Genomic DNA, 17,559 nt, shown 5'->3' on the forward strand with positions numbered 1-17,559 from the left:
ACACACACACACACACACACACACACACACACACACACACAGTATCACCATCACACCAATGGGGAGATTGGCCGAGCCCAAGAGCAGCTTCCATATTGTCTCTTTTCCGTTTGTTTTTGCGTTGTGAGCAGTCAGTGAATTATAATTATTATATTTTGTATTATTGTTATTATTTCTGTCATGTTTATAAAGTCTAAGCTGTTGCTATTTGCTTTTAAACTGTAAAGATGGGTGTTAACCTGAACACAATATCAGCTGTTTCAGCATTTAAGAGCCATGGTATAACATCATATCATGTCTCCTTTTCAGCCGTGTCGTTGTTGTCAGGAATGTGCCCTCTGGCCTGAGTTTGGATCAAAGAATTAGCGATGTGTTCATTTCACCAGAGAGAGTTTGACTGCTCCTGTGTCTGACCTGCGCGTCGCTGCACAGGAATGCGTCGGGCACTTTCTTAGACAGTCCGATAAATCCCTCCTGGCCTCCCGCAGCCGCTACAGGTAGCTAGCCGACAAAATCTAGATGGTAATCAACCGGCACCTGACGCCATCCGATACGCTTGAGGAGCCCGGAGAATGGCTGTGTGTTGAGGAAGATGTCTGTGTGGTGAGGAATCCGCCCCGTCCAGAGTAGATTATGTCCCAGACATGCAGGCCTGGACTCATTAGGAAGTCATTCTCATTCACAGGAGCAATCTTAAGACAAACAGGGGTGTTTTGTACTTGTTTAACCCGTAGACTTCCAGTTATAAAGTAACTCAAGTTTACCCTTTAAACTCCCGTGCTAATCCTCCTTACTTACTTACTCTGTCACCAGGTTCAAGCTTTGCAGATGTAATTGAAAAGCCTCTCCTTACAGCTGACTCTGGAGCTTTACTCACCATAGATAGCGTCTAAAGGCAACCCGCTATAGGAAATGCAAGGAATTTGCTAGACTGGATTATGCCACGGAAACAAAAACAAGTAACAGATGCTGGAAGTCTGCTGATGAGTGCACTTTTACAGCCCTGAGCCTTTTTTTTCACGTCTTTGAAGAGTTAAGAGCTCATTCTGACACGCTTTGATGCTCGTGGTTGCGGGAGAACGAGAGGGGAAACGGACCGACTGATGAACCCACAGAGGGACGAGGAACAGAATCTGCAGACAGTTGGGTGCACGGTGCAGACATAGAGGTAAAATTAGAAAGTCAAAAAGCACAAGTCTTAGTTTAGAGCAGGTGTAGTGCGAGAGCTCTGCTGCAGTCTGCTGCAGTGACACACAGCACACTGCAAAGTGACCAGCTGATGCTGGCTGTGTGGATTACTGCGTCGTATCTTCAGGTTGCGTGTCCTGATTGCCGGTCGGCCCGCCGCCTACATCGTACGGCTGTTTTTTCCGCCGGTGCACCTTCTCGTTCCTATAGCAACCAGCACCATCATAGCGATCAAACGGCTCTGGCAGCGTTTCCAAGTGGTTTCTGGTGAAAGGAGCTCTGTGTGGTGCACATGACTTCATCACTGTATTTTCCTCTCATGATGCCCGGATTTGAAGCACACAAGCCAGCGGACTTGACTCAGTCCAAATTTAGACATGTCAATTGTGATTAGTTTATAGGTTTTTGTTCTGTTTTGCTCTGAATATTGTTAACATGGTGCAATGATCAGTTTCTTAACAAGTAATAATTAATAAACAAAAGCCAACATACTTACAGTTTAGTATTTCTTCCCAAATGCTGTCTGAGTAGATAATTGCAGCCTCTGTTGATGGGTGGGAGTTACACGAGAACAATAAAGCCCTGCATGATAACTGCACGCTTACTTTGTAAGTTCATACTGGAACGTTAGAATAGGCGGATCATCAATCTCTTATTGAGAATAAATCTTCACTCATATTGATCAGCTACTGATTGATCAGGAGAACTCTCAGCTGGATGTATTTATAGCGTACACATGGATACTTTACGAGCACACTGTGTGGTTTCATTTAGATTTTCCTCATGCGACACTCCCACTCATCCTAATGGAGACTTCCACAGCGGGAAGCGTTTCAGCCTCCTGTCAGGAAGCAACGCAAGCAAACACACGAATATCTTTCTCTCTCTCTCTCCGTTTCAATTTGAATAAGATGTGATGGCTAGAATCATGGGGGAAGACGGAGGGGCGTGGAGGAGATGTGAAAGGATGAAAGTGTGTCCCCGCCTCCCAGTGATGGAGTGTGAATGGGGCTGCCCACCCCTCTCTGCAGGGGGTTCCCTCCCTCTCCTGCAGCATGTGTTCTCATTACACACGCTAGACTACAGCATGACATGCAAAGATCATGCAAACAGCAAACGGTGACATTTTTGTCGTCATAATTCTTCTTCCAAATCCACAAGCTTGAACAGGAAGATACTAACATAAAAAATATTGCTGGTAATTGCCTGGTGTGTTCAGTGTTTTAGAGATGAATATTTAAAACGGGTGCATTAACTGATCATTATTTCTGTTATCGCTTCGTGAAAAAATGGACACCACAATCTTTCAATGGCTTGTTTTGTCTGAACAGTCCAAAACCAAAACCAATACAGTTCACAGTAATATTAACAGAGAAAATGTCACATTTGAGAAAATAGATCATTGATGCTTGACAACAACAATTAATTGATTATAAAAATAGCTTTTTTTGTCCAGCAATTAATCAACTTCATGTTTAAGATCTAATTTAAATTGGTTTTATTTATCGGATTTATTTCTGACATCTATTATCTCGAAACACACACGCTGGCAATGCAAATAACGTATTCATTTATATATTTTGCTCAACAGTAAAAATCAGTCATCTGTGCCGTATCATAACCTGTGATCGTCCACGGTGCACTCCGCCTCTCGCCTCATGTCAGCTGGGATCGATTCCAGCCCTTTGCTGGTTTGTAAAGGATAAGCAGTAACAGATGAAGGATGTACGTACGGATATCGTAACATGTGTTAATCTTCTACCCAGAGCTGAAGACAACAAATGAGCAGTCTGTGAGGCTCAGTAGGCTGAACTCTGGAGGAGTACTGACACAGCAAATATTCACGCATCACTGTTGTGACAGTAATCACAACATCAACACAATGATGGCGAAGGCACGTGCACCCACTCTCTTTATCCATATCAGTGGTGCCTCCACTTCTACTGTAATGAGAAAAGTCTCCTCTGAAACATCCCTAACATATGAGTTTATTACTTACTGTACTGAAAACAAGTGCTTTGACTGTGTGACGGTTATTCTGTCTGGAAGGATTCAGAGACTCCGCGACTAAATATGCGGCAGACTTGCAAGACTTTCCCAGAGTCGCACAGATGGACACGTGTGGACGTGTGGTCTGAAGTCAGCTCTCTGCACTTCACTGCTTCACGTCACGGTTCGGTGAAGTTTAGATGTGCGGTGTTTGTGGAGGCTACAGAGGTCATTTGTCTTCATCGTGGTGTTCATGGTCCCTCTGTCGAACGTGTTCTGCCGTGTGTTTTATTGGGTCATTGGACCCGGTGGACTTTACAAGCTGTTCAGATCCACCACCTTTCACATGTTCTGGCTGAAAGAAGCGCTCTAGGTTTAGTGTTCAGGGACAGGTACTTCAGGAATGTCAGCAATGCCGCAGAAGCCAACATTGTGATCCTCACACGAAACATTTTAAGCTGACGGCGTGTCACGGAGGTGATGAATCAACCCTGTGGCAGTTTAAGGTGTGTGTGCGTGTGACCAGCTATATAACGTTCGTATGTGTCCCTTCACTCCTGCTGTTGTTTTCCAAAGTAGTTTGTGGCTGACGACTGAGTCAGGTTTTGTGGAAACCTATTAATGCCAAAAAAAAACGTGTCCAAACACCCGTGCTTATTGTTTTCTATGAAAACACACACACTGGTTGCATCTTGATGAGTCAACGCTACAGAAAAGTTGCTTCCACACGACTACTACTGCTGTCTGAATGCCAACTCCATTATCTTCTATGAGCATGAGTTGACGTGACTTAAGGTGATGCAGCCAGAGTGTTGCACCTTAGTTTCTCAAATTGACTCTAAATAGTTATGTGTTGTCAAACGTAAGGTGGAAAACAAAGAGGACAACTTGCAACGAAAGCAGGAGTGCTTTCAAATAATATGCCGAGTAAACTGGAACTGTGAGCTGACGTTTTGGCAACAATGCGTCTTCTTTGAGGGAAAAGCTTGACAACATTGTATTTACAGCTTCAGGGGTAACTGGACATATGACATCTTCTGTATACAAAACATCTAAATCTATTCTCAATCACATTATTCCTAATACCTGTCAGGCTGTCACATGATACTAGTTTACATTCAACTTTAAAATTAATAACTGGATGTGGGTGATTCAGCTTTTATGAGTTTGCCCCAAATGTATATTTGTTTATCTGTGTTTGTCACTTACACCTCCTTCAAATAATATAATTGTGTGTGTGTGTGTGTGTGTGTGTGTGTGTGTGTGTGTGTGTGTGTGTGTGTGTGTGTGTGTGTGTGTGTGTGTGTGTGTGTGTGTGTGTGTGTGTGTGTGTGTGTGTGTGTGTGTGTGTGTGTTAGTTAATGACTGCACACATTAGCTTACCTTCTACACAAAAGCTGTAGTATTTCTCTGAGGCTGGGGTCCGTGGTGCAAAGTCTTCCACGGTTGGGAAGTTTTCACTTCCAGTTTCATTTCCCTTTCAGGGCAGTGGGGTGAAGCCAGAGCCTTGAGTCCATGCTGACGCCGCTGACTTTAAGGGCTGACGCTTTGCTATAGGAGAATAGACACTCTCACTGTCATTGACCCCCATCCACCCCACCCCTCAGCTAAGGACAGTGTTATTATGCTTGCCGTGGCAGGGTAAGTGGACTCTGATTGATCAGTATTGATTAGAACTGTATTTGTCAGACAGTAATGGGCCTCCCCCTCAGGACATTATGTCTGCTTATTCCCACCCACCCCCACCTCTGGCCCCTCTTCACCCCTCTCTTTATGTCCTACTTCTATTTGAAGAGCCCCCCCCTCCTCTCTTCTTAGGCCCCTCGACCTCTAATCAAAGTGCACAGCCTCCTTCACGTATCCTCCTCTCCTTCCTGTATATTTCCATCCATGCTCAAGGATGGAGACAGGCTGTAAGGTCGATGGAGACCAAATCTGACCCCGTGTTTTGTTTTGTTTGCTACAGTGTACAGAGGATCTGTTTCTACTACATAGTATTTAAACTAATACTAAAACATCAGTTATTTTGTGTGTGTGTGTGTGTGTGTGTGTGTGTGTGTGTGTGTGTGTGTGTGTGTGTTCGTGTGTTCGTGTGTTCGCGTGTTCGCGTGTTCGCCTGCATGCAAACGTGTTTACAGATGCTGCACAGAGAAACTGCCTCAGGCATCTTTGTTCAGACTCCTCACAAACAATAGACAAATGTCTGTGTGGTTGACCTGATGAGCGTGGAACTGATAACAGCTGCTCTGCAGAAGCAAACATGCACACGCCCAGTTATTGCAACTGCACACATGATGTGAAAAACAAAGCATTATATTACAATATGGCAAAAGGTGCAGATTAACATGTAAGAAACGCATTGGTTCAAGAAGTTTTGTTCACCTGTTACGCATTATATCATACAAACTCTTCACACGTGTAAAGCAAAAACCTTCTGTTGTTTCTATAACTTTACCAAGTTCTCAATTTCTCTCATTTTTCCTACAGAGTAAAATACTGAGCCTTCCCTTTCTGCATCGTGTCGTCAAACCTCACCTGCTTTACCTGCACACGGCACAGCTGAAGGCAGAACAAGGTAACGTGTGTGTGTGTGTGTGTGTGTGTGTGTGTGTGTGTGTGTGTGTGTGTGTGTGTGTGTGTGTGTGATCATTTAGCAGAACGTTTTTATTCTGAGGTTACATTATGTAGACTTGGCAGACTGTAACATTTGTCTTGGGAGCTTTGTCTTTATACTTTTTATTGTATTTCTCTTATAATCACTGCAAGTCTGCCATTGCTAGTATTTTTAGGCTCTTTGCATCTGGTTCTGATTTGTATTATTTGTGTGTGTGTGTGTAGGCGGTATGAACCTATTCTGTCCTTGTCTTGATACTTATAGATGTGTCTGTATTGTGCTTTGATTTAACTCTGAACACAACTCGCTTTGCTTGCAGAATGTTTGGTTATAATCAGAGAGACTTGATAAAAGGCTAATTGACTTGATGACCTGGATATTTTTCGTTAGTGTCGGGGTGAGCTGTCTGCCTTTCATAGATAAAGCACTTCCTCATCTGCATTTCGTACTGATAATGAGAAGCAGGTCACCTGTTATATTCTCTCCTCCATGAAGGTGAGCTGCAGTAATAACCACAAACACAACTCCACATCCACTTATATGGGCTGCTCCCACAATGCAATGTTCTGTGTGCTTTACTTATTCTCTCTGATTCAGGTTTAAAACTTTAGTGCCAACAACAGCAAGGATTAAATACTAAAAGCAAAAACAGTTAATTGCTCCTTCAATCACACCTCTTAACCTTCTTAACCTTGTTGAAGTGTCCCACTGACTCCCCTCCGGCTACTACCACGCTGACCTCTGACCTCCTGTAATGTGAAAAAGAAATTCTCTGTTGAGATGAAATGGATTATTTCTGTAAACTAATGGACATCCAGAGAGATTGAGGGTCTTCCTCCTCCTCATGTGCTGTCTCAGTGTCGTAGGACTGCAGCCTGACAGACAGACAGGCAGATGGAAGTGACACCAGCGACATCAGCAGGATTGAGCAAAAACAATGTAGATGTAAATCCGTGGAGACAATGACAGCGAGGTCGGGAGAGACTTGGGGAAAAGACCGGGGAAGGAAAACGAGTGTTGGGGCGACGCGGAAAGAGCTGCAGCTTAGTTGGGCTCCAGTCTGAGAGGGAAAGATGTCGCCTCCAGATAAACCAAACACACGTCCAAGCTCAATATAGACCAGGGTCGGAGGCTCCAACTCTGTGTTTCCTTCCAGCGCAATGTCCTGATATGTCAATGTTGTGTTTCCTGTCGAGGGTTTGTTGTTGACGGAGGGCTTCAGTTTGTGTCTTGACACTCAATTTCTAGACTTCCAGGATCGCCTGCAGTGTTGCTCGTAAAGAATGCGGCGCATGAGCATTTCGTGCCACTACTGTCGGTATTTCGATAGAATGAGAGAGGTTTTCCTGCCGCAGGGAAAGAAAACACTTCTCTTGTAGCTGGGTTCCAGTGCGCCGTGGGGTCAGAGTGCTGTAGCTCCATTTTGTTTGTGTGCCAGCTCAACATTACATTTGTTTGTCAAATCTGTTACGTAGCAGGGAACGCAGGTTGCCTCTACGATCACATCAGGAAAAACGCAGACAGACACCGGCTCTTCATCAGCCCTTTATAATTGAAAACTTCACCTCTACCCTTTAAAGGCACTGACCTTTTTTAGCAAAGCACTGATGTCTTTTAACTGGAGACTTGTAGGACAACATCTAGTCTCAAGTCTTCATAAGTAAAAAAAAATCCTCTCATATGCCATATTTTAGTTGTTTGCAATCCTTCTTCCTGGGCTGTGAAAAGATCCCTTTGTGTTGCGACTACACTCTTAAGTATAGAGGGATAGAGAGTATCTTGTTTTCTTAGCTAAGACCAAGTCCTTTGAATGCATCGGCAAAATAATGAAACTATTCAAGGTGTGTGGCCCGGCAAGGCTATGCGAGGAGGTTGAGTTGAAAGAAAGTCAAGTCCAGGTCAAGACTCAAGTTCAAAACTCAGCTCTGCATCTGATTTAAATGAAACGAGCATCTGTTCCCAACAGTAGCACACGCCGTTCAAACTGTCTCACATAGCTGGAGATTATTTTCCTGTTTATGCGTTTCTTCAGCTTAATATCATCTCTTTTGTCACTTCAGCTGGCTCTAACTTCAGTAAGTCTTTACGTCCACATGAGTGGAGGTCATTCAGCCCTGATAGCGCCTCCTGGTGCGTCCGCTCCTTCAGAAGCCGAGGTGGCACGAATGCTGGATGTGATGTCCCTGCCAGCACTGTTGTATCACAGAGTCATGCTCCGCTCTGCTCCTGTCTGCCATCTGCCCGTCATATGTACAGCCATCTGTTCTTCAAGCCAGCCCATAATGCAGCTCGCTCTCTGGCATCGTTGGCTTCATTTAAACAATTACAGTAACTGCTGCTGATGTTTGATGTCGGGGGAGTTTTTTCTCCACGGATTTATAAAAACCTGTTTTGAGCCGACGCAATCGAAGCAGTTTGTTTGCTTCTTTTTAAACATTTAGTTAATTGTAGATTTTCGGAAGCCTTTGGTTTTTGCCCGTACCTCTCTTCATTTGACCTTTGCTTGTCGCCACGCATCCCTTCTTCAATATGGCAGGCCTACCTCTCCTCATCGCTGATGCTTTTACATTTCCAACGAGCTCTCCGCGCTGATCTTTGGTCTGACCGTACCCGGTATGACATTCCAGCAAGCGGCGTCATCAGCTGGGCGCCTCCTCCACACGGAGTACACTCATTCCTCTGGAAACTGTACTCCTCTGCTAACTCTGTCATTACCAGCATCTAACCAGTGTAATTACCAGCCTCGGTGTGTGTCGGTGGCGCACACGGGCCAAGCCTGCACCACGCAGAGCAAGTAGGAGCGGGTGTGGAAGGAGACGAGGGGAAGGGAGCATGAATGGGAGAGACGAGGAGAGTCTAAACAGGGGGAGGTGCATCCCCCAAAGCTGAAATAATTACTATGTGTGAGTAATTAAAAGGCATTAAATGGCCGCACGTTGTCTTGTGAAGTCTGGGCCAAACCCGCATGTGTCTGCTCCATTCCTACTGTATTCTTCCTTCTCTGGATTTATATATGATCCTTTTAATTGATAATCATATTTTATAGTTCTGTTGATTACACCTAGCTCTTTACTCTCCCATCCATCTCCCCCAATGGAGCATATATGTGGTTTGTTGGTCTACAGTTTATTGGCTTCTTCCCCACTTCTGTGCAGAGTAGACGTCGCCCTAGACGTTCTGGTATTCTCTCCATCATACCGGAGGTGTGACTTTATTAAATATTCTGCAGTATTAGTAGACTTGTTTCATGGGTGGTGTGCTGGCAGAAGTCACTGGTAAAGATCAGACCACACTCTTTCTCATCAGGCACCTCAGACACATAATGAAGCCATTCTGCAGCTCCTGCAGCTGGGGACGGATGCTAATCTGGGATTGGGCCTCGTAGCGGATCACAGGACAGCCCTCCGGATGAGGAGAGTCTCTGTCAGAAAGCATGATCAGAACGGGAGCCTTTTTCCCATGGTGCTCCAAAAACAAAGACATGATACATTTGCGTGGCTGATGACTATAGGGGGGATTTTGTTTGCTGTGAATTGAGGTTTGTGTGTGTGTGCGTGTGTGAGTGACTGAGTAATGCATTCTTGAGGCCAAAAATGAATTCAGAGAGGACTCATGAAAGGCGTTCATAAAACACACAAACCACTGTGAGCTCCCTGGACACAACCAGAAGCTTTCTGATGTAGGCTTTCTACAGGCTAATACTTCGCTAGTGCTTCGATGATTTAATGTGGTTCGATTCAAATGATTATACCGTTGTGTAGGTTTGTGTTTGTTCTGCTTGTGGTTGAATCATACGATTTAATTCCTGGAAGCTTTTGTCTGAAGAGCAATAATTGTCTGATTAATCACGCAAAAGAGTTTTACAGTTGTGACATTTGAAGGCTCAGTGACTTAAGATGTGTAAAAGCTGGACATACAATGAAGAAACTGTGTGTTGGGAAATTTGTGGTCGAATTTTAGCTGACAAAGATAAATGAAAAAGTCAAATAAATAAGACTTTAGCGGAACAAGAGCACCATTTAAAAGGTAGATATGCAGATTGAAGTGCGTTTGCCCTCTGAGCAAATGTTGTGTCGATATTTGAAGGAGTTTGGTGGTTTGAGGAGAGGCTTATGTAGATAAAGAAGCTTAAATCTAGGAATGGAAAGCTAATGAGAGAATGAGATTAGGAGAAGTAAATTCAGGAGAAAGGGGAGAGGAGCATTTTGACTCCAGCAGGAATGGAGATGGATTGAGCTCATTTACATGTTCGACATTTAGGTGAAGCTCTAAAACATATTTAAATAGCCCATGTTTTCATATCTCATGCTCATGAGTTGTGTAATCCGGTTATCTGCGTCTTAAAAAGCAAACAAACCAAGTAGAATTGTTTTGACGGTGGATTGTTTGCACAATTCACTCCTTCTTCTGGAGTTTCAGTCAGCATCATCAGTAATTTAATTTATTCATATCGTCAAGTTATTATACAACGCTTGCAAGTACTAAACGTGATATAATAATTCATTCTAGACCATATTGTCCCTACTGGTTTTCCATCATACTTTGGTCAGTATGATCGTGAAACAAATATGAATTGGCATTCAATGTGGTATTAAAAGGGCTTATGAAATGAAAAATGTAACAGTATTCTACTGTTTGTTGTACAAGGCTCTTCTGTCTGTCTTTACTGCCAGCACATTGTCATCGTGTTCTTCATGTGGCTCATCCAGTGGAGTCATCATCAGTTCGTTATATTCTCCAATATGAATTCCCGGCCAGTCACTCTGTACAAACCGTAACTGCCCAAAAAAATGTGACCCAAACTATTGTCTGCACTGAAGATGACAGTAAAAGAGAAGAATGCCTCAGTCTGCTGGGAGCTGTACGAGTACAACACTCGTATTAAGTCTAGCTTTGTAGACCACCAAACATTAAGAAAGCATAAATATAAAACTTCATGCCCTGACACTATTTCCTGTTACCATGCACTGAAGACATTAATGCATGTAAATATGATCAAATCTCCAGAGAGACTGTAAGATGCTTCTGAGTAAACAAGAGTCTCTACACGGCTGGTAGGTTCTTCAGACTTGATGCACTGTGACTGTCCTATTAAAGCCCGCCCTTGTGGTTCACTGAGCAACGTACCGCTCTCCTCCTTGCTCTTTCTCGACTCCGTCTGATCACTCTATTTCTGGATTTACCCCAACTCACCCCTCCAGCTGGTGGGTCACTCTGTGCCTTCGCCCTTCTCTGTCTCTCCTGGAGTCCATGTTCATCTCTTCGTCTCAAAGTTGCAGTTGTTTGCTGTTTAGAGTAGGATCGAGAACATTAGCCACATATAAGCTACATCATCATCACTGTGGGCCTTTTTCCCCAAATGAGAGACAATACACACGAGTAGTGAATATGCAACAGTGATGAGATGTTTAAATTGTCTGTGTACTCAATCTGTTTAAATCTGCAGCTGATAATATTAGCTGAAGTGTTTCAGTTGTTTTAATCTGCAGCAGAGCTGCTACAGCGTTCCTGTCCTCTGGGTGTTTGTGTGTGAACGCACATGCACTCGAGTGCACACAGTGTGTGATAATAATATCCCTTGTCAGCCTCCTGAAGATTAGACTCAATGGAAGAAATCCTCTGTCATATTCCCTCACCTTATTCTCTCTCTCTCTCTCTCTCTTAACAGTCTTACATTGTTTTACAGTTGAGTGACTCGCTCTTTTCTAAATTCAGCGCTCGTTTGTTCTTTGTGCCTGTGGAGAAAATGTGGGTCACACAAGCTCTGTGATTTAACAGATGCAGATTCTCTGAAGCTGGTTTGTTGGAATGATTGTTTTGTTTCTTCTTCTGTTCTCAGATCTGCGGTAGACTGAAACTAGTCGGAGGAAGAAGACGATCAGAGCTGACTCTAAGCTGGTCCTCAATGGACCAGTGAGATCTTTTCCACCCTGCCAGTTAAAGGCGATGTTTTTGGGAGCTGGAGGCCGTAGCACCGTCAGCAGAGTGTGTGTGGGGCCCCTCCTCTTCTTGTTTCCCAGCACCCCTCCTGACATGGGATGCCAGCCTCGTGCCTCCCTGCCCTGAGCTCTCCTGGGGCGCCATGAACAGCTACAGAGACCGAGGGGTCACTTGCACCTCCTCAGACCTCCTGGATGGAGGAGGGTTCCCCCAGCACACTGCGTTTCGTCACACCCCAAATGGCCACCCAGCTGACCCGTTCATCCAACCACGCATCTCCGTGCCCAAAATGGGTGTTAGGGCGCGGATTGCAGAGTGGCCCCCACGCCGCGCGCAGTCCAGGGAGTCGCTGCTTGAAAACGGGCAAATGGGCGGCTTTCACCACGGAGATGGCACATCGATGTCTTCATTTTTGTCGTCCGACATCGGTCTGGTGCGGGGAGGAGTTACCAGGTTGCCACGGCGGCGGTCCAAGGATGTAGAGTTCAGAGGAGGAGGGTTTAGCGTCGAAAGAAGCTGCCCGTTCAGCCTGAGAGTGTTCCCTCCACTGAGACAGCGCTCAAACAGCGAGGTGACGCTCAGCGAACAGGACGAGAATGAGGTGGGTCTTTAATCTCCTAAAGTGTGTTTACACTAACTTTGTACAAACAAACAAAGAGGATTAAAGGTAGAGCACTACTTTGACTGGTCATGATGCACTTTCCTGCATTTAATATGTGTTTGTATCTTCTCTGATATCAAAGAGGGATTACCAAGAAATAACAAGATTATGAGCACTATTACCCGAGACTGCAACTCCACCTCATGTCATGTATTGTGTCACGCTAAGCTCTCATATTTAATACAATAAAATCCTCTGGTTGATCTGCCTTGCTTTCACAATACAAACAAACCACGACAGAGCTGAGTCATCAGCTTTCCCTCCCGCCTAAACTAACCGAACTTAGAAGGCAAACTCTCACCAGAGTTTGTTTGAAATGAACCAAATACGGTGCTTTTCACACGTGGCCTAACGTTGTGTTTGAATATTGATATTAAAATGAATGTTTTGTATCCACTGATATATCTTCATGAACTGAAAATGCTCTCCTCTTTCTGCTTCAAGGTGGAGGTTCGTGGAGGTTGCGGGATGGGTAACCTGTTCAGAGAGTATGGCAGCACCTCCTCCATTGACATCCAGGGCATTCCTGAGCAGAGTTTCTTCGACATGCTCAGCCAGTTTCACCAGGAGAGGCCCGACCAGCGCAGCTCGGCACCCGTACGCCTCGGGGAGGTGCTGCGCGTTCCAGACGCTCCCTCGCCTGGTCCGTCAGGTGGGGACGACAGAGGGACGGGAAGAAAGGACGGAGCCGAGAGAGTCAGGAAGAAGAGTGGCGGGACGGAGTCGTCGCTGGGCACCTCCTCTTTGTTCAGGAAACTCAGGAGCTCTAGTCGCGGCGAGCTGGATGGAGGGAAGGGAGAGACTAGTGAGGATGGGGGAGGCCGGGGTTCAGCAGACGCCTCCTACAAACCGTGGGTGTGCCCAAAGAGCTTTGTCCACTTCGACGCTCAGAGTATCCTGTTTGACCTCCACGAGGCGGCGGCTCAGCGGGGCTACGCCGCCCAGAGGAGGAACACCGCCACAGGGGCGTCAGCCGCGTCAGTGTCCCTGTCCTCCAGATCCACAGCTCCGAGTGTGAACGACCCGGTTTACTCCAGCATAGAGGATCTCACCCTGAGCCCCGAGCTCGGCTCCATGACACCTTCCCTGGGCGTGGACCCACTGGACCGGCCTCCCGGAGCCCACAACTCGAGCCCACTGCTCCTCTGCTGCCCGCACTTCCTCAATGAGACCGGAGGCCACGGGGAGCGCAACATCAGCTTCCTCAGCTCGTCAGCGGAGCGAGACGGAGGAGGAGACGGGACGAGGGGTTGGCTGAGGAGGAGCAACGCCAGCGTCTCGGTGCTGGAGGTGCCTATTGAACAGCAGGTCACGAGACTGGACAGACTGAAACTGTACGGCATCGAGCATGTGGACCTGGGGGCCCGGTACTACAGAGACTACTTCCATGGGAAAGGTAACACTGAGACACTTTTACTATCATTCAGATATCACACATATTCATTGATGAAGAACCAGACATATCAAAGAGAAAATGACTATACATGGTTATGGTTTGCAGTATTACAACATACGTTTTATGTTGTAATTCGTAGATGCTATAAACTGAATTGAAACTCTTTATATTCCACTTGTAGTGAAGTAGGAGTTTTTTTGCATAGCACCTTTCAAAAACAAGGCAATTGCAATGGATTATTTATAAAGATTCAGTTAGACGGGAAGATGGTACCTCGGGCTCTAGAGGAACTAAGATATTTTTAACTATTCTCTGACATTTTTATAGACTAAATTATTAGTTGATTACGCAAAATAGAATAAAAAAATCCATCATAGTTTCTGAGCTGGCGATTAGCGATGCAAAACCTAAAATGTTTTTGTTTGAGTTTAGTACAAAAGACTGAGAATACAATTCTTTTATGGTCTATAAATATTTTATAATATTTTATAAAAGTCTATAAAATGTTGGTAAAGAGTTGACATATTTATAATATGTTTATTTAATATATTTTAAATATTTAGTTGTCATGTTTTATTCGACCAACAGTCCAAAACTCCAAACACATTCAGTCCCCTATCATAAAAGAGTGATAAAACCAGATTATTCACATTTCAGAAGCTCTAATTTGGGCCCCTCAGCGTAGATCTCGTTCCTCCGGTGTCATTCCCCAAATCTCCTCCTGCGTCTGTTAATATCCAGCTGGGCCTGAGCAGAGCGGGCCGAGCTGGCAACGCTCCCAGAGTTTTTATTACACATGTACCTGCAACTGGACTGTTGGCAAACTCTGAGCTGATAATACACCACCTGCCTTTCTGCACAATCACAAGTACCACTTACCATGGTCAGCCACTGCAGCTTAGTTTTACATGTGGTTTCCAGTGTCAGAAGTAACACCACAGACGGAAGGTGTGTGTGTGTGTGTGTGTTGTACACGTGTTTGTTGGCATTTCTTGTCAACATCACCTCTTCAGACGCTGGGGAGGAAACTTCCTCTCGGCAAACTTCATCTGGCTGCACCCTAATTAGTGACAGATGCTGTTAGGACCACATGTGTGCGAGCAAGCATGTGTGTGTGTGAGTTAGAGACAGGCCTGCAGCCTCACAGATAAAGGTTATCATTCCAAAAATATGTTCTGCTGACTCGTTTCCAGCTTAGCTGTCCCCCAGAACGCAACTGTGATTGTGTTGCGTTGTGCGAGAAAGCCTCATCAAAGAGCTGACATCCCCCCCCCCCCCCCCCCACATGACATGGCACGGAAGCTAAAGCTAAAGTCTCTGAACGCGTACGTCATCTCGGTTCACTCCAGTCAGACGGGGGATAGAGGAGGAAGACTTGTCGAGCTGGATTTCTCCCCGAGTGTGTGGAGAAATTGTCTTTGGACTCCCACGCTGCCTGTGGCGTTGGCATTACCGCGGCTTAGCTTAGGAGCTTTAGAAGAGGACATGCGAGATGCTGGTGAAGTGCGTTGAAAGCTTTGTCGCAGCCTCTTATTGGATGGTTAGGTTGTGTGCCAACACGGGTAACAAGCCACCGCATGTTAATTGGCAACTTATGACACTCTGTTTTTGTTTGTTTCTTGTGTCTATATTGTGTATACAGTCTTGTTGTTACACACAGTAGTGAATGGTATTTTATTCCCTTGTGTCAGCAAAATTTATTTTGTAATTACTTGAGTATTGATTACTAGTTAGCATGTCATTGTGTTAGTCCTGTCCTTGACTCAATGCCCCTCTTCTGCCAGTCCTGCTTATTACACATACAGAGCTACATGTTCTCTCTCTTTATTATATTAAACCATGATGCCTTTTTGTTACTGATGCTACAAATTGTAGTACCAAGTATCACATGATACCAAAACCTGGGATTGAATACCTGGATAGAGTCTTGTTTACTAATTCTTAACTGAGATATTTACTTTAATATTTCCAGTTTTACACACAATTTTATTTATGTAACGTTTTTGTCCAGCTGCTTGAGTTTAAACAGCCTGTGGCATTTTTAGACGTTTGACATCTTTGATTTGCAGAAAAACATTTTTCAAAGTGAATGATTAATTGTTTGTTTTTTTAAAGATAAAATAAAAGTTGGCGATTAGCAATCCAAAACCTAAAAACGTTTAGTTAAGGTTTAGTACTACAGAAGAGTGAGAATACAATTCTGGTTTTCTTGATTCATTTTTTGGTCCATAGACGTTTTATAATATTGTATAACTGTTGGTAAACAGTTGACATATTCAAGTGTCATATTTGAAATATTTAATTGTCTCATTTTATTCGACCAACTGTCGAAAACCCCAAATCTTTCAGTTTACTATCATAAGAGATTGAGAAAAACAGGAATATCACATTTTAGAAGATACAACTTTTTTGCTGATAAAGATGCTGAAATCATTCATCACCTGTTTGACTAACACTTACATACATACTCTGGTCTTTCTGTGTATAAAACCAACAACCGATCAGCTGTGTATGTATCCAACCACAGATGAAACACAAACCCCTATTCAGACATGTTTCTCCTCCACACGAACCGTAACGTTGATCTCCATCTCCTGTTGTCCTTCACATAGAGCACTCAAACTACTTTGGGACCGACGATAAGATGGGCGCTGTGGCCCTGAGCATCCGCAGGGAGAAGCTGGAAGACACCAAAGACCTGAAAGACCAGTACCAGTACCGCCTCATCGTCAGAACAAGTGAGGTAAGAACGATCCGCCGCTTGTGTGTGTTTGTTCTGAGTGACGGTGATGAGTCGCTGTGAGTGTGCACGCTGTGCATGAATTAGTTCCTACTTTTATTTTACCTCCCTGTTCCTACCCATGACTCTCCTCACCCTCTCTGCCCTGGTTTTGACCTCCCCCCTCACCACTCACCCCCCTCTCTCTCCTCGCTCCTCTTGGCCAGTGGAAAATTCCACCTGCGCGGTCTCACCAAAGCCAAACCAAACACTGGCTGCTCTCACAGGAAGCACACCCAACCACTTCTCCACTTTGATGGCTCAAATACTCGTAAAGCTTTAAGTGGTGGGCTGGTGATCATGGAGAACTAGTGAAGATTCTCCCTCAGATTTATTCAAAGACTACAAACACGTCTTTCACGTTCATTTACTTTCAGAGCTTTTGCCTCCACAGCACCAGACTATAACAACAATATCAACTCATTATCAACAAACAATTGGATAAGGCTTTACAAGCAGAAAAATGCCAAATATTCACATGTTCCAGTTGATTGTTTAATGACGTGTTTAATTGATTAATCAGGAACATAATTGGCAGATTAATCTTAAACAAAAATAATCTTTAGTTGCAGCGCTAGCATCAATCAATGTTAGTCTTCTGTATGAATAGTTAGTACGACCTTCTTAATGTGTTATAAACACCTGTGTAGTGACATCAAAGTAACTCAAATAAACAGCAACGTTTGCTTCTGTTCGTTGTGTTCGTGTCGCTCTTCCTCTGGCCCTGTGTTGGTTCTAGCTGGATTACATGGCTGCCTGGCCTCATCACCTTAGCGCTGGTGTAACAATGGAGCCTCTCCGCCATCTAAGTACACAGAGCTCAGCTAACGGACACACACAGCACACCCGGGCCTACTGTTCCCACACAGGAAAAAAAAAAGAGATTGATTGCTCTCAAGCCGCAGCTGCTCTCAAATATCCATCCTCCTTAATTCTGTCATTTAATTCTGTGCAGCAGTGCTGACGCAGCGAGGTGGAGAGACTTCCTCTTT

At 44.6% G+C, this 17,559-nt stretch overlaps 1 protein-coding gene across 4 annotated transcripts in view; it reads left to right on the top strand.

Moving 5' to 3' along the window:
• The window catches only part of sipa1l3 (signal-induced proliferation-associated 1 like 3), a 61,187-nt gene that overhangs the window by 22,947 nt on the left and 20,681 nt on the right, over window positions 1-17,559 (top strand). For all 4 annotated transcript variants that reach the window (XR_013767219.1, XM_079166151.1, XM_079166153.1 and 1 more), the window contains exons 2-5: window positions 5,665-5,752; window positions 11,631-12,332; window positions 12,837-13,788; window positions 16,401-16,531. Coding sequence is in view for 3 of the 4 variants with exons in the window: in XM_079166151.1 (XP_079022277.1) it covers window positions 11,874-12,332; window positions 12,837-13,788; window positions 16,401-16,531 (1,542 nt within the window). In the remaining variant the exon portion in view is untranslated. The remainder of the gene's footprint in view (window positions 1-5,664; window positions 5,753-11,630; window positions 12,333-12,836; window positions 13,789-16,400; window positions 16,532-17,559) is intronic.

This window comes from Pholis gunnellus, assembly GCF_910591455.1.
Source record: "Pholis gunnellus genome assembly, chromosome: 9".
Taxonomy (NCBI): Eukaryota; Metazoa; Chordata; class Actinopteri; order Perciformes; family Pholidae; genus Pholis; species Pholis gunnellus.